Source organism: Drosophila pseudoobscura, chromosome 4 (genome assembly GCF_009870125.1).
Source record: "Drosophila pseudoobscura strain MV-25-SWS-2005 chromosome 4, UCI_Dpse_MV25, whole genome shotgun sequence".
In the NCBI taxonomy this organism is placed as follows: domain Eukaryota; kingdom Metazoa; phylum Arthropoda; class Insecta; order Diptera; family Drosophilidae; genus Drosophila; species Drosophila pseudoobscura.
This window is the reverse complement of record NC_046681.1, coordinates 12,838,878-12,863,276: the sequence shown is the minus strand read 5'-3', so window position 1 is coordinate 12,863,276 and position 24,399 is coordinate 12,838,878. Positions and strand designations below refer to the sequence as shown.

Below are 24,399 nucleotides of genomic sequence, written 5' to 3'. Positions count from 1 at the left end.
AATGTGTATCAACAAATGTGTTTACTGCTTTGCTGGATCCCCCCCAGCCCCCCGCCCGCCCGCACACTCGGCGCCAGGCATTGTCTTGGCCAGCGGAAACAGTTAATAGCCCCGAGCCGGTAATGAAAATTTATTGTTTTATTGTTTAAGCACACAGTCGCCAACGAGCGGTGGCGGTGGTCGCCTGCTGGCACATCTCTGGCTAGTATTCCCGCTGCAGTTGGTCCACAATCGGACGACGCGTTTTGCACGCGATTCCCTCGCGTTTTATCCCATACACCGCAATCGTCCAGCCCCTAGGGCCGGGGCAGGGGCAGGGGCAGGGGCGGGGGTGGGGAAATGAATGCGGAAAAAGGATGGCAGGGGGAGGTGCACATTTTTAAAAGCTCAGAGCGAGAGAGAGAGAGTTTTATGGTCGCGACAATTTACATTCATTTCCAGCATAATATTCCGAGTTACGAGAGTGCCACCGATTCTGGGGCACTGAAACGAACTTTCAACCAAAGCGAGAAAATGAATTAAAACTTAAGCGATGTGCGTGGATATTTTTCAACCATTTCCCCGGGACAGGGAGGGATGGAATATCATTTAGTTTAATAGATTTAAGCGGATAGTAAATAGATTGCGGAGACTGTAGCACAGTTTTGGGGGCAAGCTGAAAGAAAGTGGGAAATCTTTTTCATTCACAGCACCATCAAGTGGCCCGAAGCGACACCAAGCCGAAGCCTGTTACGCGCGAAGCCCAGGCAACCGACCGAGGGGCGCTGCTGCATGACGCCGCACGCGTGTACTAGCTCGGGACTGTACTAGTAGAAGTCGAGAAGCAGGAAAGAGGATCAATAGGCCGAGACGGAAACTACGTAGTAGAGTAGTCCGTTACTCTTTCCATTCGTGTTTGCTGAGAGCATGGCATGAGGCCTAAGAGCAAAAGAGAAGCGTCTCAGCCGGGAGAGAGAGACAAATGGAAGGAAGATCAACAAGGAATTTCTCAGAGGGAACAATAGGATAATACCATAAGACAGTGAGTATGGCAGGAGATAAAAGAAGCTGGTTGAGATCAGTTGGGATCACTGCTCTCAACGCAACAGGATATGCAGGAAGAAAAAGAAGGGCAGTCCTGCTGTCCACTCCTGACATATGTATACTCTTCATTGCAATTATCGTGATTTATTTTAGGGCATTACGAAACATCCTTTGAAGCTGTTTTATAATAAAACCTTGCCACATTCCCAAAATTCGTTTTGAACCAATTTAAGGCAACGCTTCTCTCTTTTGGAGATCCTTTTCCTGTGGGTATAGATACTAATTTATCAGAGCCCAGAGTGCAGGCTAGTAGTCGAAGGAATGATTAGAGAGGTGGTCAAACATAGTCGGGCTACATCCTAGATAATTCTTTAATAACACAAACACATCTGCAAACGATGTGGTAACGATCAGAGTACCTTTAGAATGTGCAAATTAAATATTCAATCGATCACTTTCGGACATCTTTAAAGTCCATCCACTTTTCCATGATTTCCTCTTCAATTAATACAGATATATGTTTAAACCATAGTCTAATTTGTTTTTCTTTAACCGTAACACATACATATGTATGTACACATATGGAAAATATAATTTCAGTTGTCATTTGGAAGAACTTTCCACCATGGAAGTACATATTCCCGACTCAGGGTAATTTTAATGCTAGAAGGAGACCATTGAAAATGCTGTGCACTTTTCATTAAACATTATTCATGCTACTCATTTGGCTGCTACTTAAACACCTCCTCTCCTCTCCGCTCCTCCTCCTCTTCCTCCTCCTCCACCCCTCCAAGAAGCACCCACTCAGCCTGGGAGGGAGCCAGTGAGCCAGAACCGAATCGTTAAGAGTCATAACAAGGCAACAGGGTTTCCTCCGGTCTTGGCACGCTCTTGGCTTGGCTCTGGCACACTAAGGATATTCTTCCCGGCGCCAGACCACACGAACAGGACCAGAGACCAGGCACCAGGCCCCAGGACCGCGACAAGGAGCACAGAGAACACAGAAAACAGAGAAGAGAGAGGAGACCAAAGAGAACCGTCCAGTCAGCTCCCAGTGGCAGTGGCGTTGCAGCTTTCAGTGGAGCTATAAATTTTTATTTGGCTGATGCTACTATTGTGTCAAGCGAGCGGGCAGGGGGGGGCGGCAGGCAGGGGGGGCAGGCAGGAGACGACGGAAAGGAAAGTTGGGGAAATTCTAGGGAGTGTTGCTGTTGCTTTTGCTGTTGCTGTTGCCATTACCATTATGCATTTACTTATTCTTCTTCGGCTGCGGCTTCGCGCTGGCGCTTTTCATTTGTGCCCTGTTTGTCTTTATTACCAAGCATTTGGCGGTGTTGCCGTACTTCAGCGTGAAAATGAATGGAAACACGACCTATGCCAAAATTCTGTGCAGGTCCTGGCAACGGGTGCAAGTGCAGGTGCAGCCGAGGCTGGGGCAGGGGCTGGGGCTGAGGCTGGGGCTGAGGCTGGGGCTCCTGAAGGAGTCGGCCGGCAGCCACTAAATACATAACACTCGAGAAACCAAGAATGCCGCAGCGTGGCAGAGCAGAGCACAGCACAGCACAGCAGCTTCCGTAAATGTTCAGGCCACCCCCACATGCCCCATGGACACCCCTCCCCGCCCCCCTTCCCCGCTGTGGCTTGCAATTTGCATTTCAAAGGCAACCCCTTGAGAGAGTACCCTGCCTGGCATTCCCACTCCGCCCCCCCCCCCTCCCACTCTTCCCTCCTTGCTCGCTCTTCATTTCTTTCTTCTCTTTCTGTTTTGTTGCATGCCCCGCTTCTTACTCCAATGACCCGTTTTTATTTCATTTTGTTGCATCGCCTTTTACTTTACTTTTTTTTTTTTTCTCCTTCGGGGGCAGCTTTATTGTTGTTGTCCCCCTCCCCCCCACTACTGCTGTGTGTGTGTGTGAGAGAGGGGTTGCATTCAATCGTTATCTGATGTCGCCTACCCCAAGATGTTGTCTGATTTTTGGTCTTTATGCTGTGCTGCTTGCCTCCTTTTGACAGGCACTTCTCTGCTGCTGCTCGGCAACCCACCCCCTGGACATTTCTGTATTTGAAGTTATCTCGGTGTACACTCCATCCCCATCCCCCATCCTCACCCCTCATTTGCTATTTCAATCAACAGCTGTTGAGTCGCCATCGCCATCGCCATCGCCATGGAGTGTCTCGCGCGTCTCCCTCCTACACATTCCAATTTTTCCAATTTCTCCGGCTACAAACCATGCCACTCAACGGGTGCTTTTTGCTTTGTGACCCCTGCCCCTGCCACTTCCACTACCCTCCCCACCACTTCTACTTCTTCTTCCTCACACTCTGCTTCGTGCTCGACAATTTCTCGTGACAGTCTCCTCTCCTGCTCGTCGACACTGGCTTCATTTGCTGTCACACATTCCTTTCGCCACATCCACATCCACGCCCCCAGCCCCTGCCTAGCCCCCGCCCCCATCGTGACGACACTTCAATCATATTTCGCTTTAGCTTTGACTGCAGCATCGCCCCAGCCCCAGCCCCAGCCCAGACCCGACCCGACCAGCGCTTCGTTGAGATTTCCCACATACAAAGATTAAAGTGCACTTTGGTGTTATCTTTTTACTGGAGTTCTGTTCAAGATTTTCTTCTACGTTTTTTATGTATTTTCTTTTTTGGATTTTGTTTTCACTTTTGGGCCCTAGACTCTCGTCTCTCGACTCTCGTCCCTCTTCTGGTTGCTCCAATTGCACAAAAGCCACGTGCGCGTACGCTCGACTTATGAATTTTACAACTTCCGTTGCCAGGCCAGGCCGGGACTCAGGGAAGGACAGGCTCAGGCCAGGACTCAAGGCCGGGCAGGACTCAGGGCAGGACAGGCTCAGGGCAGCTTAGGTTTTGTCGCTGTCGTTCCACGTTCACAGAAGGAGGAAGCGGACTAGAAGCAGAACCAGAAGCAGATACCGAACCCGAAAAAAAAGAAAACCAAGACCAGGACAAGGCTTCAGCTTCAGTTTTGAGTCAGAGACAAACGACATTCAGACATGCAAGCGGCTTTCTCCCTCTTTTCCTTGACTTCCTCTCTCTCTCTCTCTCTCTCGGATACGATCCCGTCTCCTCCCCCCTCAAACTCTCCCAATTACGGACACAGACCCATTCAGGCCACTTGTGGCCTTTGCTGTGTATGTGTGGGGCGGGGGCGGTGGAGATGGAGGGGGAGGGCGGAGTACGCAAGCAAAAATGAAAAATAATCCCAAATTCAATTGCAAATGAAATTGAGGGCGAAAGACGCCATAAATACACACACACACACATACCAAGACATACAAAAAGAAAAATCCCCAACCCGACCTTCCAAAAACTGAATCAGAGCCCCAAAGGCCATAACAGACGCTTTATACAATTTCGGCGCTTAAAAAAAAACGAAAGAAAAGAAAACGGCGGAGAAAGCAGAAGAAAGAAAAATATAACTGGATGGGGAACACCAACAGCTTCCGCACAGAGTTGCAACCAAATGTGGCATACTCTTTTCTACAATTTTTGGGGAAAACGAGTAAGAATGGGATTAGGATTAGGATTAACATGGATTGTATTGTACATAAAATAGGTATATAAATCGATCTAAAATCAATCAAACATAATTTCAAGTGGGGAAAAAAACTTGACTAAGGAACTGCATTTCGAATCGTAATTATTCGACAGAGAACAGTCCATAAAGTCAGAAATAAACTAAACTAAGAAAACTGCAAGTGCAGCTTAAAAAGGGTACATTTAATGTGTTTCATTTTAAGATTTGAGCAATTTTTTGCACAAATTGGAACAAAATCCAAGTAAAGCACATACCAAAGACCTTAGCTCATTTTTAAGTAATTTTTCGGGCTTATTTTCAGTTCAGTTTTTGTTTGAAAGCTCAATATTCCAATAAAATACCCATTGAAATATTCATTTAAAAAATCCAAGATCTTGAATATATTTTAGAAATTTTAAATTATGAAATGTCTTTCCTTCAAATATTCTAATAAAATACCCATTTAAATATTTATTTAAAATATTTTAAAATAATTGTTATATCGTTATTAAATTTCACCTAAAAAATCCAAGATTAAGACATTTAATTCGTATATTCTAATAAAATATCCATTTAAATATTTATTATTTAAAAATAATTGTCATATAATTATTAAATTTCATCTAAAAAATCCCAGAGCTTTAATATATTTAATAAATTTTAAAGTATTAAATGTCTTTCCTTCAAATATTTTAATGAAATATTTTTTTTAAACATTTAAGAATATATAATTATTAAATTTCATCTAAAAAATCCCAGATCCAAGATCATTAATATGTTTAATAAATTTTAAAATATTAACTTTTCCTCAAAAAATTTGGTAAAATAACCAAGAAATTGCAGCTGCCTTTCCGTGAAAATTCCGTTTTCAAATTTCCGCCCAAAAATTATGCAGCATACAACTGGGCGCAATAAATGCTGGTGGCGGCCAAAGTTGAGGGCGTACATTAAATGGGCGTGGCATGTGCGTGTTTTTGTGTTGGTCTCCCTCCGGCAGGCAGTCCGCGCCCCCGCCCCTGCCGCTGCCTTTTCACTTTTACAAGTGAAAATCCTCGCAAAACGCTCGCTTTTCGCGAGGAGGGGTACTCGGTGGGATGGTGTGTGTGTGCCACAATTCCTGCAATTTTCCCTAATTTGCTTTTATTTTATAAATGATTTGATTACCCCCGCCATAACTGTTTATTTATTTAAAAATTTCTTTTTTTTTTGGGAATTTTTCGCCCGTCTTTGTCATCATCACAGCCTCATTTTCCTCGGTTTTCGCCCCTAATTTTGTTTACAAGACAATTGTTTTTTGTTATTTCTTTATATTTGCTTTAATTAAAAATGTTTTAATTTGCCGCTGATTACCAACAGCTGGAGAGGTATTTTTCTCAGCTTTTTCTCCGGGTTTTCGCCTCTTTTAAGAATTAAATTTGCATTAAATTTTCTTATGATTAATTACCCACCCTAGACGTTCTTTTGATTAAAACCTTTTTGCACACATGCCCAGGCATGGCCACAACATTTCTTCAGTTGTTGTCACACTTTTTTGCTTTCGAGCAAAAACTGTCGCCGTCGAGTCGTCACCTCCGCCCCGACACTTCCACACAAAAGCAGCGTGGCAGAAAGGCTGGGCAAAAAGCCAGATTACGCATTTCAGCCGCGTCCAAGACCAAAACAAAACAAAAACGTTCCACGGAGAACAACTCTCCGGTGTCCAATGGCCGTCCCTCCGCCGCCTTCCGCATACAAATTAGTTTTTGCCGCCCACCTCTGGCTGGGCAAAAACACATTAATATTAAATACATTGATCAAAATAGTAGTGATACATATGCATAGGGTTTTTGTGCTCGAGACTGGTGGGGGGGGGGGGGGAATTCCATTCCTAATAAGTGGACAAAAGGCTTTGGGGTCTCAAGGTGTTAGACGAGCGGCACTCAAGACAGCATTTATGCTTAGAGCCCTATGAGATGTGAATGAAAGGATGAATGGTATTCAGTATTCAGGCACAGAAAATGTAATAATGAATGGTAATATGGAATGGTGGCAATAACTATATAAATAAATCAATTAAAATGTAATAAAAGGAAAAGCGAAGGACACCTTCGTTATTGAACAAGTTTTCTGTGCTCTCAATTGACTTGTATTGAAATCCAACAAACAAACACTGACACAAGCAACTCAAATCAAGTTGAAAGTTTGGGGCCCACAAAGGACAGACGGACAGAAGGACAGACAGAAGGAGGCAGGAAGACAGGCACTCGTAGCCGTCTAATTGTCGGAGCTGTTAAGTCTCCGCTTCGCCTTCTAGCCAGGATTCTGGATCCTGCCCTGTCCCACCTTATCCATCTTTAACTTTGCACTCAGCTCAAGTGCCAGCAAAAGATAAACAAAATTTGTGCCTCTTCCTCTGTGCCACTCTCTCTGTAGCTGTAGCTGTAGCTGTAGCTGTATCTGTATCTGTATCTGTATCTGTATCTGTGGCTGTGTGTATCTGTGTGTGCGTGCAAGGATGGAGGATGGAAGGTGCAAGTTGAACGACAAAAGCTTAGTTAGGAGGCACAAGCAAACGGTAGCCAAGCAATTTGTGGTCAAGTACAAACTAAAGGCAAACGATGATGATCATCACGGTGTGGGATGGAGAGGAAAAACTTCCTAAATGACAGAGAACTTCAACGGACGAGTCCTACCTGTCTACCTGTCGGCGTGCAAAATGGGGTAGAAATAAGCCAAATCTATGGCCCTGTCTATCTATCGGCCACTAATTAACGACAGAATAATTTCCCAATGCCAATGCAAATGGAACCACAGGACTCCTTGGCCAGTGTCGGATTTTCGGCCTGGGGCAAGAGAGACAGAGAGAGAGGGACAGAGAGACAGAGAGAGAGAGAGAGAAGCTGGTTCATGGAATTAGAAAAGTTCATTTAGGAGTGCAACTGTTTGGCTTTTGACCTCCTCCTCCCCCGCCCCCCCTGCGCTCCTGGTAGGCACATTTTGCATTCAAGGCAAAGTGCAATATCAACAAGGACATTTCGAAGGAGACCCCTAGCCCCCCACCCCCGCCCGAAAATCCAGGGAAATATGTCGAGCCCAAAACATCCATCGGGGAGTACTCCTCCTACGGTTACGGGTCCGGGACGGGACGGAGGACACTTGGCTACATGTACGGGCCGGAATTTTAAACTAAAGTATGTACGGAGTGAGAACGGAGCTTTGTGCCCCTGGCTGTGGTACTGATAAGACGGCCGAGAATGCTCGAATGGCAGGAGGGGAAATTGCTTTCCATCGGAGCCCCAAAATGTATCCCCAACGGTAGGCAGGCTCTGTGGCTCTGCAGCATGTTGTTGGGGAATTTTCATTGCATGCAATCCGGCCATAAACCAAAATGGGGAAATGGCACCCCCCTCCCCTCCCGCTTGCGGTTTTATTTTCGGCTGCCGCTCTACGCACACATCCCCAGAACGTGTGCATACATCAAAGGCAAAGACGGGTGGCAGGTGCCGCACAAGCCGGTCAAATCCGTCTAGAACATATAGCCAGGTTGGGGCTAGTGATTGACAAAATATGTATGGAAAACGGAGTGCAAAGTCAGCAGGAAATGGTGGCATACTCCGACTCCTACTCCGACTTCTACTCCTATTCCGACTCCTACTCCAACTCCTACTCCTACTCCTATTCCTATTCCTACTCCTATTCCTACTCCCACTCCTACTCCCTGTTCGGATACAAACGAAAGCTACACTCGCACAAAATTCTAACACACATTGAATATTGAAGATGAATTATTTATCGTTTGGTATAATAAATTATTAAAAACAAAGCTATGGGAGTGTGACCAGATGCAGTTAGGTGAATAATTTATTCGAATTTTAAACATTTTTAGAATGAATCGCCAACGATGGTAAATATAATAGGGAATTAGGTTATTCTATATTCTAGCATTGTAATAACTCTTTTTTTTTGTAAGTATTTGATGAGGTTTTAACACAGCCCATAACCCTATGCAAAGCTTTTGTTGTGATAATCCTTTTTAGGATGAAAAACATCTTTAAGTCGTTTCATTCCATCCAAGTTCCAAGAGGGAAGCTCCTGAGAGACCAACTTAGGAAAGTCTCCGCCCAATACGAGTTAATCCTGTTATCCTTTCTGTTGCGCAAAGCCTCAAATTATTTACCCAAGTAAATTACTCTCTAGCAACAAGAAGTTCCGTTCCACCCACTCAGAGGCCACAGTGTGGTGCAACATCTGTACTAGAGGCTTCATTTCCTCCGGTTGCAAAACCCAAAACGGAAGTAACAAATATCATCAAGCCCAATTGCATTTGTGGCCGAAAAGTGGAGATATTTACTTGCCCGCTAGCCGCCTCCAAGCCCCACCCCCCACGTAGAATGCAGCCCAGAGCGGGTGGGTGGGCAATGCTGGTCTATATGATAAAAGTGGTTTATGGCTGTGGTGCTAGCCCTGTCTATGGGCTGTCTGACGTAATCTGCTGTTAAGAAGTGCATTATGCTCTTTGTCATCGTTTCTTGGTGCAAATTCAGTTGAAGATTATGTTATGGGTTGTCATGGCGATACAAACAGAATCTACTCCCTTTTATATTCAGATTATGTAGGTTTTTTTTTTTCGTTTATTAACATGATTAATCGTGCAAGAAACTGAATTGAACTAAGCGGTGCTTTCGTTGTCGTCGGATCGAAAGCTTTTTCGACGCCGGCTGGACTGAAGCTCTTTTATATCTTCTTTGCGGAGTCTCTCGCGCTGCTCATCTTTGCGCTTCACATTGAGCGCTCTCTTTTCGTTGTCGGGAACTCGCCTGGAAGCGATCGAAACGGGGAATAATCAGCGCATATTTTCACTGGAATTGGAAATTACAAATAGAAAACCCACGGCAGAGGACACACTGACTTGTTTCAAATTCAATTGAGACTCCCAAGTGGGTTTTCCTTCCTGCTTCACAGTGGTGGCAGCTATGGATGTGAATGTGCCTATGACAACATTGTTTTTGTTGCTGTGGCTGTTACTGTTACTGCTGCCGTTGTCATCGTCATTATCAAGTGGCCCCGACACTCTCTAGACAGAGCCCGAAACACCCACCAATGTCCCCGAAAATAACCAGTAAAGCACTTAAAAAAGACCACATGACAGCCAGCCAGCGGGTGACTAACCATCGCCATCTCGTGCCATCTCTGTCTTACTCCTCTGCAGGCTTTCTACCGGAGGGAGGGAGAGGACATAATCGATGGTTGAGGCTGGTAACAGGTTAGTGCCGCTGTCGCTATCTCTTTCTCTGTCTCTCTCTTTCTCTCGGTTCTGAAGTCCCTGCCAACCGCAATTTTCACTTCAATTTAAACTTGCTGAATGAAGTGTTCATTGCCTAGACCCTGGTTCTGGTTCTGGCTATAACCCGATCCAAGGAGGTGTTACCCCAGCAGCCAAAGAGGTCTTTTCGACTTCAGATTTACCACAGAGGCTCCACATGGTGAATGGGGGATGGCTGAACTTCCGTGTTGATTAGAGACTATTGTAGAGGGCCTCATATTTGCATTTATTTATTATATGTATGGATGGTACCACCTTGCCACCTTATTCCCTGTGTTATGGTATTCCTGCTGGCCAAGCCTAATGTTCATTTTAATTAAACTCAAACATAGATGTACAGCCAGCCAGCCAGCCAGTAGATTCCCCAAATGGCCCATTGAACTGACACACAGGGTTCCAAGGATGGCCAAAAACAAATTTATGGCCATTGCCAACGACAGTTGTTGCTGCTTTTGCTGCTGCCGTCTGGCTGACTGGTTGACAATTCAAACAGAAATTTAATATTTTAGTAGTTAAATTATTTGGCACTTGTAATAAAACAAACACCAGCAGAAGCAGCAACCTCCATGGACAAGTGCAAAGTGCTAAAATGCAAAACTTTTGTAGCAGCAGCAGACCGCAGGACTCTGGCTTTGGCTTTGGCTGTGGAGCGGAATCCTTATGATTTGCGCCTAGCCGGGTCTTGTCTGGGTCTGACCAAATGTTGTTAAATAGCACAAGCAAAATGTAAATACACATTTTCAGCACAAGATTTATGCATATTTTGAGAGGGAGGCAAGGACGGTGGCTGCAGTGTCCTTCGGTCAAGTGTGGCATGTGTGTTGTAAATTTTAAAATTGTTTAAATTTTCGGTCTGCTAGTGCAGCTGTTGCAAGGACATGGACAATTCTCGTAGAATTATGCTCCAAGACATTGGCTAAATCATGCCTTTTGTGTTCGTCTGCCACATTACGCATACGCCATGTGCCACACATGAGATTATATACTCGTCTGAGAGGAGAGCCTTCAATGGGATTTTTACTCTTTTGTTTATGTAGCATGTGTGGTCCGAGTCATTTGGGCCAAGTTGGGTTCTTAAATGGACTGGAAATCTTCAGACCGAATTCGGAAAGATACTTCTTCAACTCACAATTAAGGAAGGTAAACAAATCCCCCCCCCCCACCCCCAGCTGCCAACCGCAGCGCGTCATTTAATATTTCTCGCACAGAATCACGCACCACTCATCCTTCCAGCCCCCCGCCCTGCGCGCTGTCACCTGGCCGGGTCAGATAGAAGCAGGGATGGGACGGGATGGGACGGAATGGGCTGGGATGGACTGGGATGGACTGAGGCACTGGCACTGGCACTGCATCCAAGCATTTGCATAAATTTCAGACAGTAGGAAGGGGAAAGGCAGCTGGCTGCCAGCAACCGAAATGTTCCCATTTCGTTGATGATGGCGACAGATTTTAAATACATTTTGCACACTGCACTCGGCAATGGTCAGGAGAATGCTGGTCAGGTGGCAGTTCCGTGCGGCACAGGGCCCAGCACCCGTTGGCAACAATTATTGGTTGTGTGCCGTGTGCCCGTGTATCCGTGTATCCGTGTCCAGGTGCTGCACGGACATGGGTGCGGGCTACGATTCATGGGGCTCTGGGTCTGGCTCTTGGCCCCGCCATAATAACGAGTTTTGTGGTAAATTGAATTGTTCAACAGTCACCTTGCCCCTGCCACTGCCCCTGCCATAAAACCACCACCGGTGCAGCGTTTCATTCTGTTTCGAGAGGGTCGGTTCGTTCGCTTAATGCGGTTTTTCTTCTTGTTGCAAGCGCATTTTCGCATAGTCTCACATTTGCTGCAGCTTAAAATATTTATCGATGGGGCACACACACACACACACACACCCACCAGGGTGGGGGCCATTCTGCGGCTCAGGGGGTAAAAGTGCATAAAGTTGATAGACAGGCCAGCGGACAGGAAAAAGCATGGCCAAGAAATTATGATGGTCATAAATTTTATTTCCATCAATTCTCTTTTATTTGTTCTGCTGCTGCTGCTGCTGCTTGTCTGTTTTGTGGCGCCACACGAACCACCACGATTGTGATATGTGATAATGGTCGATGGTATTTCATATGCGATACGCCTGGGGTTCTATATAGCAGGGTTATTAGCCCAAAGTGGTTTCCAGTGTGTGCTGGTCATCTGATGCTGATTTCGGACAATTATTATTTATTTTGAGCATCACGAATCAGTGGCCAGTTTTTTGCTTTTTATTTTATAGGAATTTTTAGTGATCCAATGGCTAGAGGAGCATTTGAGGGTAATTTCCGTTGGTTAGAAATCATTTTCGAAGCAATCAATAGATATTTTTCAGTTTCGCTCTTAAAAACTGAATACTGATTAAAAAGATTCGTTAAAATCATCTTTCTTCACTGCTAAATGGCCTTGCTATGAGGATTTTGGCAAGATATTGCAAGAGGGGCACCCAAAACGTGATCTATGCTCCCCTCTTTTCTCTTAACTTTCGCTTCTTTGGCTTAGTCTCTTCGTCAATGCCTTCGGCGGCTGAATCGCTCTGTTTCGGGCGGTTCGAACGATCTCTCGCAAGAAACCGAAAACCAATACATTGCTTGTGCATGACACAGCATAATGATGGTGGATTGATAATAAAGTACAAGTAAGGCAACCAAAAATCCCTAATCATAATCTATTTCAACAGATCTGCTGACTTTCGCAACACTCCCACCACATTTGAGATAATTATGATGACAGATTGTGCCACAGTGGGGAAAAAACGATGCCCCTTGGGTGGGTGGTGGCCCATCAAAGTGGCACTCCTCCCACCGAGCAGATGAAAAAGTAAATGCAATCCGAATTGAAGTGCCTGCTACACAATGTCATGGGCTGTGGAGTCGTATCTATGGGGGCCATGGGCGAATGGGGTGGCGGGGGGGTTGGTTGCAGCTAGACAAAAAAGCCATTAAAAGCGACTTAAATGTTGTGAAATGTTTTCACGCTCTCTGCCCTGCACTGCCGTGCAACGACGGACGGATACATGGGTGTGGGGGTGGGGGGGGCACGCTGGGTGACGCTGGCAAGGTGTTGGAACGTGTGCTGCTTATGGCACATTTTCATTTGCACAAACATTTATTAAATTTTAAAATCTAATTTGAATTTTCACGCCACACAGCAGACTGAAAAACAAAACTAAACGAAGTGTATCAGAAGAAGCCGGATGCCGTAGGAGCCCCACACCCCCCCAGCCACCCATCCAGCCATCCAGCCATCCAGCGAGACGAGACGAGAACACCAAAGAGCGACCTCACGGATGCGAATGGAGTTTGGAGGTTGGAGGTCGGAGGATGACAGCAGCACGGAACAGCATGAAGGGCCCTGCATATGCATAAAGAAAATGAACAAAAGGAAAGTTGAAAGTTGAAGCATAGACAGAGGTGGAAGTAGTAGTAGCTGCTAAGCTTCTAGTCAGGGCTTGAGAAATGCTAAGAGTGCTTTGAATTATTGATTGATGTCTGTTCGTATTCTTAATGGAACTTCGATAGAGGATTACCTTTAGGATTTTCCATTTGCAGTATTTGTGAAAACTATTCCGCAATCTGATTCAGAGTTTGGAAAAGCTTAAAAGGCTTTTCTCAAGCAGGCAGCTGTACAATCATTTCCAGTCCATTCCCAAGCTAAGATAGAAATGGAATTTCTTTAAAGTGTAGACCCTATCCTATCCTCTAGGCTATGACTCCTCAAAAATTATTCTCTTTCTCTCTTTTAAATGTTAAATTACATTCTTTCATTCAGGTATAAAGTAAAGTTCTTTGAATAAAAGAGCGGCCAGTGTTTGAAGTCGAAGATTGACTTCTGATTGGTTTCTTGAGAACACAAAAGCCAATTCTCCAACACCAAATGAGCCATGGAGAAGGCTGCAGTTTTTTGTACAGCATATAAAGAATCGTTAATAATAGCGATTCTAGGCGGGATAGCACATGTGTAAGCACCGTTATTAATGTCCTCAGCTGACATGACAATGAACATGAAACTCAATTCTGGAGCAGGAATTATACAAAAAATGCAAAGTTGACTGTTGGCTGACTGCATATCAGGCATTCATTATCTCTGGACAAATGTCAATTAAAAGTATGGCATAAAAATAATAAACACTGTGGGACAGTGTCACTTCTACTATGTAGCTTCCCGGGGGTCGGGGGTCGGGGGGCGGTGGTGGTGGAGTTGTGACCATAAAAATTGTTCGTACGAGTAGTGCCATAAAAAGTAACGCATAGCAGAGCAGAATGCAGGGGGGTAGTGGGTGGGGGGGGCTCACATGAAAAGTTAGTCATGCGAGATTTTCGTTGTCGCTGGAAAGCGCCATAAAACTGCAAAACTTCAATTAATTTTCACATATGGCGGCGGGGCGGGTGAAAAATATACAAATATAGAGAAAGGCAGGCGGTCAACAGCAGCTGACTCTGAACCCTGTTCAGTGAATTCAATTAACCGCAATTTCCATGGCGGCTGGCCGGGTACCACTGGGTGGTGGCGGGGGGAGGGTGTAGGGGTAAAACAAGCCAACAAGGGGTTCGTTTCGTTCATTCGCTCGTTCTCTATCAAATGCAATTGTTGTGGTTGGCAAACAACAATTTTCAGACAACTGGCAAAAAAGTATGCTGCATACAACATACAAATTGTACTCGTGTCAGCACACAAAAGTAATAAAAAATATTCAGTAGAGCAAAACGACTTCACGAAGGTCGGATACCCTTGCGAAGCGAAAAATTTGACACTGCATTGAATTTTGTTCGAATTTTGCCTTGAGCTTATCTCTTGATCTGCATTTGATCTACGCGCTTTACTCTCCCGTTCGCTCCGTTTTGCTCTCTTGGCAACAACAACAACACTAATGCGGATGACTCTCTCGCTCTAAGACCTGCCAGCTCTCGCCTTTGCTTCACTCCATTGCTCTCTCAGCAACAACAGCTTTATTGCGGGTGCGACAGATGACTCTCTCGCTCTCAGGCTACGTTGTCAGCAAGAATACGGGACCTTTGGTACAAAGCAAAGCAATAAGTAGCGGGACTCTGCTTTGCTGAGCAGAGTCTGTCTTTATTTATCGACTGCAGGTACCCTTTAATATACAAGTATATGACAAATATATATGTGAGTGGCTTGCAGCTAAAAGCGGGGTATGTGCGAAAGTTGAAACCATATGGTTTTCAATTTTGAGAGAACATGCGAGCATATGCGAGGCACAAATATCCCAACAACATTATAATACCTGATTCGAAAGAGTATCGAAGGAGAGGAGAACCCCACCGTATGAAGCTGCAATATGAAAATAATTAAAACAGTTTGCAGAAATGCTCAACGAATAATAAATATGCATTGAACAACAGGAGCAGCAGCAGCAGCAGCCACAGCCACAGCCCCAGCAACAATGTTGCCTGTTCATCTGTCAGCTTCAACATTTCGTTGCTGCTGTTGCTGTAGTTTTTGTTGCTGTTGCTCTTTGTAATTTGTCACTTCTAATTGCTCTAGCTCTTGTTGTTGTTGTTGCACTTTTTTTCTTTTTTGTGTGTCCATCTCTGGGAGTGTGTGTGTGTGTGTGTGTCTGCACTTGATTTTGTTGACTTTTGCATTGTAATTATGCGGTCAGATGCGGTCGGATTTGAATTGAGATTCAGTTGCCGATTCCGAGAGGGAGAGAGAGAGAGAGAGATAGAGCTAACGATGCAGATGACCCATTTCTGGCTAACTGATTTGTAATTAGCCCCGGACGGGTACGCCAGACGCTGCTCCTCTTCGATGTAATAGACAGGAAACGGACTGTGGTTCCATGGCTGATGATTTGCATTCTCGGCTTACCATCAGTTTGCCATGAAATGTTCAATGAATAGTACTTGCCCCTCTGGTTGGCTCTGGCGATTATTTCATCGAGAGTTACGATGACTTTGATGATGACATTTTTCGATTACTAGCTTCATGAATCTCTTGAAAGAAGTCGAGTCGGAAGCTCATTGAAAGCTCATTGGATTAAAGATCGAACTGACTTATCGATAACAAACGATTAATAACCAAAGCTACGTATTGGGAAAGCTCCTGCAGGCAGTCAATGCCTGGAGGACAAATCATATCCCTTATTTTCTTTAAATAATTATACTTTTATCCATTTTTTTTTGCCATCTTTTTGCCTTTAAAGTAATGAAAATGAATGCGAGCATTCTACCATATCGCATGTTATAATGTTATCCTCCTCCATTACACTCTCACAATGAGAAATAATCAAATTACGCTGCGAGACATAACTGCATTGTCATCTCTTACAGAAGTTAACCCTTTGTCGGGTTTATCAACCGAGCGACGTGTTGAATTAATCTAAAAATGTGGTTCTAAAGCCCAGACTAGACGAGACGGGTGAAAAAAAAAAACCGCCTCCACTCTATGGACAGCAAACTGCTGACCACAGAGTGGCAGAGGGACGCGGAGGGAGAGCAGCGGAGCGCACGGAGCACACGGAGCACAGTCTGTGACCACGGGTTGAATGACCAGCGTTAACTTAATAGAAGTTGACACATGTCGCCACGCATGCAAAATGTATTCATCCAACCGCAGCCGAGTGGGCAGTGCGGAGAGGAGCCACAGCCACAGCCACAGCCAGAGCCACAGCCACCTCTGTCACACAGCATGGGGATCCGCCGACTAGCCGCCAGCCGGCATGGAGGGGCATTGTGCTCAAACGCATTTGATTTCAATACCTGTGCCTGGGCCTGGAGCTGGGCCTGCAGCAACGGCTGCCCTTGTAACTCTGCCAATTAACATGGACGTTGGCCGGGCCCGACGACTGCCGCAGTCTGATTTCAATTCTGTTCGATAAAAAAACGCCAAAAAGCACTCAGAACGGCTAGAAGATACCCTTTGCTTGCCTTAAGAAGAGCCTTTAGGGGTAGTCTTCATTGGGGTAAACATTCTGCCTCTTATGATTCGGCCTTCTTCCTTTATACGAGCCTGTACCAGAGCACCAGTCTATATAGAGGCTCTCCAAAATGTAGTGTAGCCCTTGAAAGTAGTTACCCAGATTTTGTTCAAGGGGTGATGGGATCGGAAGCGCTTGTTACATTCGGAGTACCGATTGCCATGTACCCTTTTTTCCCGCCAAAAATACGAGGGAGTAAGAGAAAAGAAACGTATTTCCGGCCATGACTGTCGCATGTCAATTTGGTTGCTTTTTTTGTATTTTTTCTGCCCCACCCACATCCCTTATCAATGGAACTATGCGGGGTGGGACCGGAGGGAGAACTTTCTTGGGCAGCGTAGCATGAAATTTGTTTGTTTACAATTGCAAAACTCCCTTCTTCTGCTCCGCTGTACTACCCCTTGTTGTTGTTATCAAATACCGGAAATTACTATATGTTATGTGCCAGCGACGTCATCGTCATCGTTATCGTTATCGAAACGCGGCGTAAATCCTGTATTTAAATGTGTTTTTGGCTGCTTATTTCACGCATCGTTGGGCTAAATATGTTCCATGCATATTCCAGACCCAGAGCACAGGCGGAGAAGATAAATTCAAATCAATTACTTGGCTTTCTTTTAAAGAACATCTACAGCGTGGATAACCCCTAAGATCTCATACAGGGAGAGCGAACTTTAAACAATTAAAAGCTGGACTGGTCTGCTGTGTGTGTGTGTCATTGACATTTATGCTCCAATGGGTTCAGAGTTCAGCAAAAGTGCCTCTAAATGGGACAGACGAAAGCAGCTGCTTGCGTTGAGAGGGGGAGGGGGCGGTGGAGGAGGACCAGGGGAGGCCTTTTACTATAAATTTGCATAACGTTAACAAGTGCAATCAAATAGTCATAAATAAATGCGAGCCGCATTGCATTTATGGCAGTTGCAGAAACTGTGCATAAAGCTGCCACAGCCATGGTCAATGCACTCGAGAAAAAGGCATTCGGCGAGTGGCTAGGGCCCGGGGGGTGGCAACAGTGACGCCAACAAACAATGTGCCACTTGAGTTGCACACTGTTTTGCTGTGCAAAAATTATATTACAACATTGTGTATAAATTGTGATTTCCATGCAGCAGCAGCAGGAACAGAAGGAGCAGCAGGAGCAGGAACGAGGCATTCAAGTGCAGAGACTGCACTCGCGTAATTGAGTCAATGTGCTGTGCTATGCTTCGTTACTTGGCTCCTTGCAACAGAGTGTGCGACAGTGTGTCAGGGCGGCAACAATGGCAGCCAGTCCTTGACACAACCCCCCCCCAGTACCAAGGGGACCAGTACCTTTTCCTCCGAGCAGAGGAGCAGAGCCATTGCAGTCGAGGATAAGCAATGTGCGTGTGCAACGCTTGGTCTCGGTTTCAACACGCACTTGAGGCACCCCAACAGGCTTGCCACATGGTGGTGGGGACCACCCTTCGCACAATGTTATCTAGGGTCCGTCGACGACTGCTCATTTCCACTACAAAAGTTAATATGCTGCTAAAATGGCATTAAAAGTGCTAGGGGAAAGTCTCTCCTGATAAGTTCCGAAGCGTAAACACCTCGCGACACAGTTGCACATATGCCCCGGGGGGGCCAGTGGCTAATAAACTTGGCCAACTCAAGCTAAAAGGGAAAAGCGAAAAGCGAGGGAAAATAAGGGCTCATAAATGGGGGGAAAAAAATGTGGAGGAGCGATGGAACGTGTAAATGGCTGACCGTATTGCACTGTTACACAAAATTAAGGTTTATGTTATGTTCCTTCTTGGCTAAGTGACCAATGGCAGCCTTTGACACTACTTCAGACTTCATTCCCAGCCATGGTCGATGGGCGATGGCCAGTCGTAAGCATTCCCCATGCTGCACGTCCAGAGGATGTCAGATGTGGCCGGGTCTTCCAGGAAGACTAATCTGGGGTTTGGCATTTCTATAGAAAGCACTTCATCCATCAATTTCCAATCATTTTCTTGGTGGTTACTTCAATCCACACAAATCCCTTGCTTTATTGATGCCTGGACTCCGTGGCACTCGAAAGCCACTCCTGCTATCACTGTCAGTCCCCAATCAAATCAAATCAAATTAAAATCATTGAGTGACATTATTAATTAACATGTTCAAGTGGAGAGAAACTGTAGAGAATGTCAAACACAAGCTAATTAAATGGTTTCCCGACCACCGCCACCCGCCCACATATTCAACAATTCCACAATTTGCATAACAAAACTAAACGAAAAGTAGCAATTTAATAAAATGGAACGAATTCTGTGCACAGTATCTGTGTCTCTCTGTGCGAGTGTGTGTGTCTGTGTGTATGAAAGTGCATCAATCAAATTGTGCAGCGGCAACAACAAAACTAGACTGACAGACTGACGGGGGGCATGGATTGGGGGGCGGGGTGGGGGGTACTGTAAGTGGCTTTTGTGTGAGCTCATTAAAGTGATTACACCGCGCCCCCTTCCCACCACCCCCTTAAATAACCGTGCAACTTAACTAAATACGCCCATGACAATAGTTTTGTCAACTGCGGCTCCTACCAACACTGCTGAGGGTTTATTTTTCACCAACAAAACTGGGAGACACACACACAGAGAGAGGCCCTCTGTCATGGATTCCCCTAACAGCTGCTCTCATTTCTGTTGTTATCCCCTTATAAAGGGTATTTTTATTAACATATTACAGAACCTTCAAGGCAGGAATAGCCATATCCATGATTATATGACTCTTTCGCCACTCTTTTCGCTGCGTTTCGCATTCGAAACGCTCATCCGAAAGTGCTGATTGGTGCTATGGACAAAGAATGGAGATCTGATGGACTTTTCTAGGGGAAAGTTAAGAATCTCTGAGGATATTCTAAATATTTGTTGGAAAATGTTGTAGTAAACTTTTACCAAACCCAAATAAGATCAGAATCGAAAGAACCACCGAATCCGCAAGAGTATCTACAGCCCACTCTCTCCACTCCGCTCTCCCTCATCTTTCTGGTTTAGCTATGCATTAGATTTTACTTCTTTTGTTGTGCAACTACGTTTACATGGGCGTGTCGTACCGCCTATTGTCATAGCCGCCATGGCTATGGGAACCGAACCTCATATACTCGAATGCTTATTTGAAGCTGCTGCAGCCTGGAGCCGTCGGGCTGGAACCTGATGTCGTCATAGCAGTTGTTGTTGTTGTTGCTGCTTGCACAATAACAACGACGATGCATCCGCTTTTTGTCACAATTTTTGTATGCTGTTTTTGTTGATTTTTCGGTTTGCTGTTGCAACTTTTCATTGTCAGTGTCATTGTTGCTGTAATATTACGTATGCCACCCCCCTCCACCCGTGCATGGTTGTGTGCTCGTGTGCACCTTCTTTGTTGCAGAGTTGCATAAAAAATTGACCATTGAACTGGCAAGAGAATATTTCTTTTCTTTTATTTTATTTTCGTTTCGTTTTCTTCATGCGTGGCTTGGTTTTAAAACGAAGTCGCTTGGACGCCTTTTTGCATAAACCATGAACTTGCAACGTTGCCCTTTTTCACTGAAATGCACCATTCTGTCTGCTTTTCGTTGTCTGTCGAACAATGTTGTAGCATCATTTCCAATGTTTATTTAAGGAAGGTTTCTTTAGATATTTAATGTGATATTAAAGCAGCCTTTACAAAAAATAGAGACACAGAAACTACGCAGCGAAATAGAATCGATTTCGTTATTGTTTGTGCTTTTTACGAGAAGATCCCGTAAGTTCTGTGAAAGCGAAGCCTGAGCCGCGTTGTTGTTGTTGTTGCTGAGAGAGCGATAGAAGGAATGGCAGAGAGAGAGCAATGCAGCGAAGCAATTGCGAGAGAGAAGCAAAGCCCGCGAATGATGATCTCTCTCCTTCGGGTCACACACACGAATCCAATCACAACGAAGTTTGCTCTTGTATTTTCTGCGAGGCCTTACTTTTAGAAGAGGGAGATAATATTTCTTTTTCGTTATTGATGAACAAAGCGCTCGGATGAGCTGTTGAAAAGTTGCACCTGGTTGAAAAGCTCTGCCGTGACATTAGCAAAGCTCTGCTGCCAAATTTCGCTTATATATACATATACAGAATATACATATATGTGTGTGACAGCCCATGATATAAACAAGTTGTTGAGCTTAACAACTTTTGAACTGATGTGCCACCTTATGCCTTCCTACCCCCTCCCTCTCGCTGAGAGCCGCTCTGACATCCACCTGACAAACAGACAGCCTGGCACGTGAGGATGGGACTAAACAAAAAAAAAAATTATTAGCAGGCACTCGCGACAGTCATAACTCAAGTGTCAAAACAGCAGCGAAATGTTATCAAACAATTTCAAGGTTGGCTTGGCCTCCCCCGCAGCGAATCTGTACTCTCCTTCGTACTGTGCTTCCTATGGAATAAAGCCCTCAAACTTTTGCCGGAAGCCAGCCAAATAAATCACATTTAACAATGTGGTAGGTGGTGCGGGTTTTTCATTTCTGCATCGGCAAGCTCTCTGCGTTCCACAGATAGTGGGGGCGGGGGGGAGAGAGAGGAGGGAATATAGAATGAAGAGAACTTATTTCGACTTACCTTCGCGCACATTTTCGTAGGCATCCTCAACATGTGACTCCTTGTAGATAATGGAGTGAAAATCAAGTTCGTCCTCAGCATTATCCTGCTGCTGCTCCTGGTGCTGCTCTTGCTGCTGCTCCTCGACGTGTTCCGTTGTTGTGGTGGGTGGGAATGTTGTTCTGGCTGTTGTTGTTGTCGACTCCTCCGACAGCCCAGAGGGTGGGGGGAGCACTGTCGTCGTTGTCGCCGTCGCCGTTGCCGTCGCTGTCGCTGTCGACGTCGTTGTAGATTCAGCAATTTTCTTTATGAAGTTTTCTGTCTTATTATCAACGGCAGTTCTGTTGTAGTTATTTGTGTATTTGTTGGAGTTGCGAGAGCCCAAAGGCCGTGCTCCGATGGTGCTGCTGCTCCTTGGAGCTGCTGTGAACACTGACTCCGTTGTGGATGAAATCGCAGTCCGATTTGTGGGAAAATAATGTTTGGCATGTTCAACATAATAGGCATCACGTTCCGTTATAATTTTACCCTCGAATACCCCATTGTGTATGGAACCAAATACAAAACTATTACGTTCCCCTATCACTTCGCCCGCATAGATATGATCCGTGGAGACATCAATGGGGCCGTTGCTATCATAAAACTAAACCCAACAAAAAATATATATGTATATCAAAATGATTGTTTTAAAAAGAGATGGCAAAGATATACTCACGTCTAACTTATCGCTAAATGTATTTAAATCACGTTTTAATCTAAGATGGAAGTCTCTTCCATGTGATGCAAACTTTAAATGTACAAAATGATCTTTGGTCACGGATCGTCGCGCCCTGTTGTGACTAGCTCGGATGTGCTCGTGATCATAGTCGAGTGTTTCGTAGTGGGATATGTATTCGTTAAGTCGTTCATGACCTGCAAAAAAAAAAAAGAGAGAATAAACACATAAATCATTAGTTATAAATCATTTATTTGAATAGAGGTAGAGGTCAGAGTAGAAAGCAAAACCCCCATAATTTAATTACTATAAGTAATCGGTTTTAATTTAAATAGAATTCACCTTGATTTAAAAGTAAAAACTGCCCATATTTAATCTAAAGAAAAACAGTTTAGGCACTATATTTAATTTAAAAATATTTAATTTATTTGAGAAATATATTTATATCAATAATTAGATATAAAACAATTTAAATTAAATATATTGTATTAAATTTGTGGGAATTTAATTTAAAAATATTCAAATATTTAATTTATATTTGAAATATACACATCTTTATGTATATAAATATTTAATTTAAAAATATTAAAATATTTAATTTATATATGAAATATATTTAGAGCAATTATATTCATTTTTAATGTAAAAATGTAAGTGAAAACACTTTTATTATTTTTTTTTATTTTTTTATTTCCGCTGTCGTTGCAAATATTATGGCATAAATATTTAAGCTTCGATTAGAATAAATATTATAAATAGCTGTTTAAGGGCTGGTTCCTCTGGCTATTCAGTAAACCATTCAAATCCAAGCCTGAATTCTACCAGAAACTCCTACCGATTTCACTAAAAATCCACTGAAAAATCTTAAAAATCGTTTGCTTAATGAAAAATACAAAATATAAAACCGAAAAACAGTTGAGGCTTCAACCGCAATTTCAATTTAATTGAAGGCCGGAAATTGAAACACAACACCAGGGCAGGGGCAGGGGCAGAGCAGAGTACAACTGTCGCCCCATTTTGGACCAAAGGCCTCCCTCCCCCCTCTCTCTCTCTCCCCACCCCGTCTGGATGGCCATTTCATTGCCACTCCTTGCAACACACAACACAACACCCACGCTCTTAATACTTTTAACGTTTGATTGCGTTTAATGCCTTCTTCGAAGGGGGGGAGGGCATGGCGTGTGTGTGTGTGTGTGTGTGGTAGGTGGGGGCTGCAGTTTCTTGTAATGCATTTACTGTTGCAGTTGCCCTGAGAGCTGAAAGTTGTTGCACATGCCACACGGCAAGCAGCCCGCACCCTCAGCAGAGCTACCTACCTACCTACCAGATGGCAAGTGGCACTTGTGGGGCCGTGGCAAGAGTTTCTTTGACTGGCACAAACATATTTATTTTGGCAGATGGACTGGAAAAATGGAAAACGAACAGCAAGAACGACTACGACTACGACTGCGACTACGACAAGGATGAGGCAGGGAAATGGCAGAGAAAAAAAGGGGGCGAAAGGGGAAAAGTGGGATAGGGGCCCTCTGTGCCACATTCGTTTGGGGCCAACAATATTCTTGCTTTTTCCCCAGTTAAAACTTGCACAACATTTTTAATGCATTTACAACACACACACACACAGTCGCCCATAACTGCATTACTTACGAGGAAATTTTGAGGCCATCAGAGGACTGAGGGCCATGTGGCATGCCCGATTGCCTAATGGAGTGTTGTGTGGGGGTCCAGTCGAAGCTTTTACTAGCCCTAGCATTGTGTCGCCAAAGTCACTCCAATTTGCACAATTCTGTATCCGAATCGAACATCAAACGCCACCATAATGCCAGTCGGCTCCACTTTGAGGGGGGGGCTATCGACAGGACCCAGCCATGGAATTGAAGGCAAGGGGTAACTTTATTCAGTCTCTACTTTATATTGAATATTTAATTCCTCTCGTTGGAGCCACAAAATTGAACAGAAACTAATAGTATTTGCCAGAGCAAAACCCCGATGAATGCCATTAAATTATCGACAAGGATTAGCCAAGTAAATACAAATGAAAAGCCCAACAAGTTTTCTCATCATCGAGCCAGAGTCCTTGAATATTCAGCAAACAAACAGCAAAACTCTGGCTAAAAGCAAACGAGACAGAGAGAGAGAGGTAGAGAGGTAGAGGAGGAAGGTTAATTGCGTTTAAAAAAGCCGCAAAAATCGATAGTAAAATGAAAATAAACCTGAAATATCTGTGGTCGACCGAAGCGAGGAGTTTCAAATGCGGAGGAGAGATGCGGATTGCATTTGGCATGAGTGAGGAATTTTAATTA

The 24,399-nt window shown here is 44.5% G+C and overlaps 1 protein-coding gene across 5 annotated transcripts in view; it reads right to left on the bottom strand.

The window, feature by feature from the left end:
- Positions 1–24,399, bottom strand: part of kuz (zinc-dependent metalloprotease kuz) — a 115,892-nt gene that overhangs the window by 7,868 nt on the left and 83,625 nt on the right. For all 5 annotated transcript variants that reach the window (XR_004469522.1, XR_004469523.1, XR_004469524.1 and 2 more), the window contains exons 4-5: positions 22,097–22,293; positions 21,403–22,024 (exon numbers count right to left, since the gene is read on the bottom strand). Coding sequence is in view for 2 of the 5 variants with exons in the window: in XM_033380849.1 (XP_033236740.1) it covers positions 21,403–22,024; positions 22,097–22,293 (819 nt within the window). In the remaining 3 variants the exon portion in view is untranslated. The remainder of the gene's footprint in view (positions 1–21,402; positions 22,025–22,096; positions 22,294–24,399) is intronic.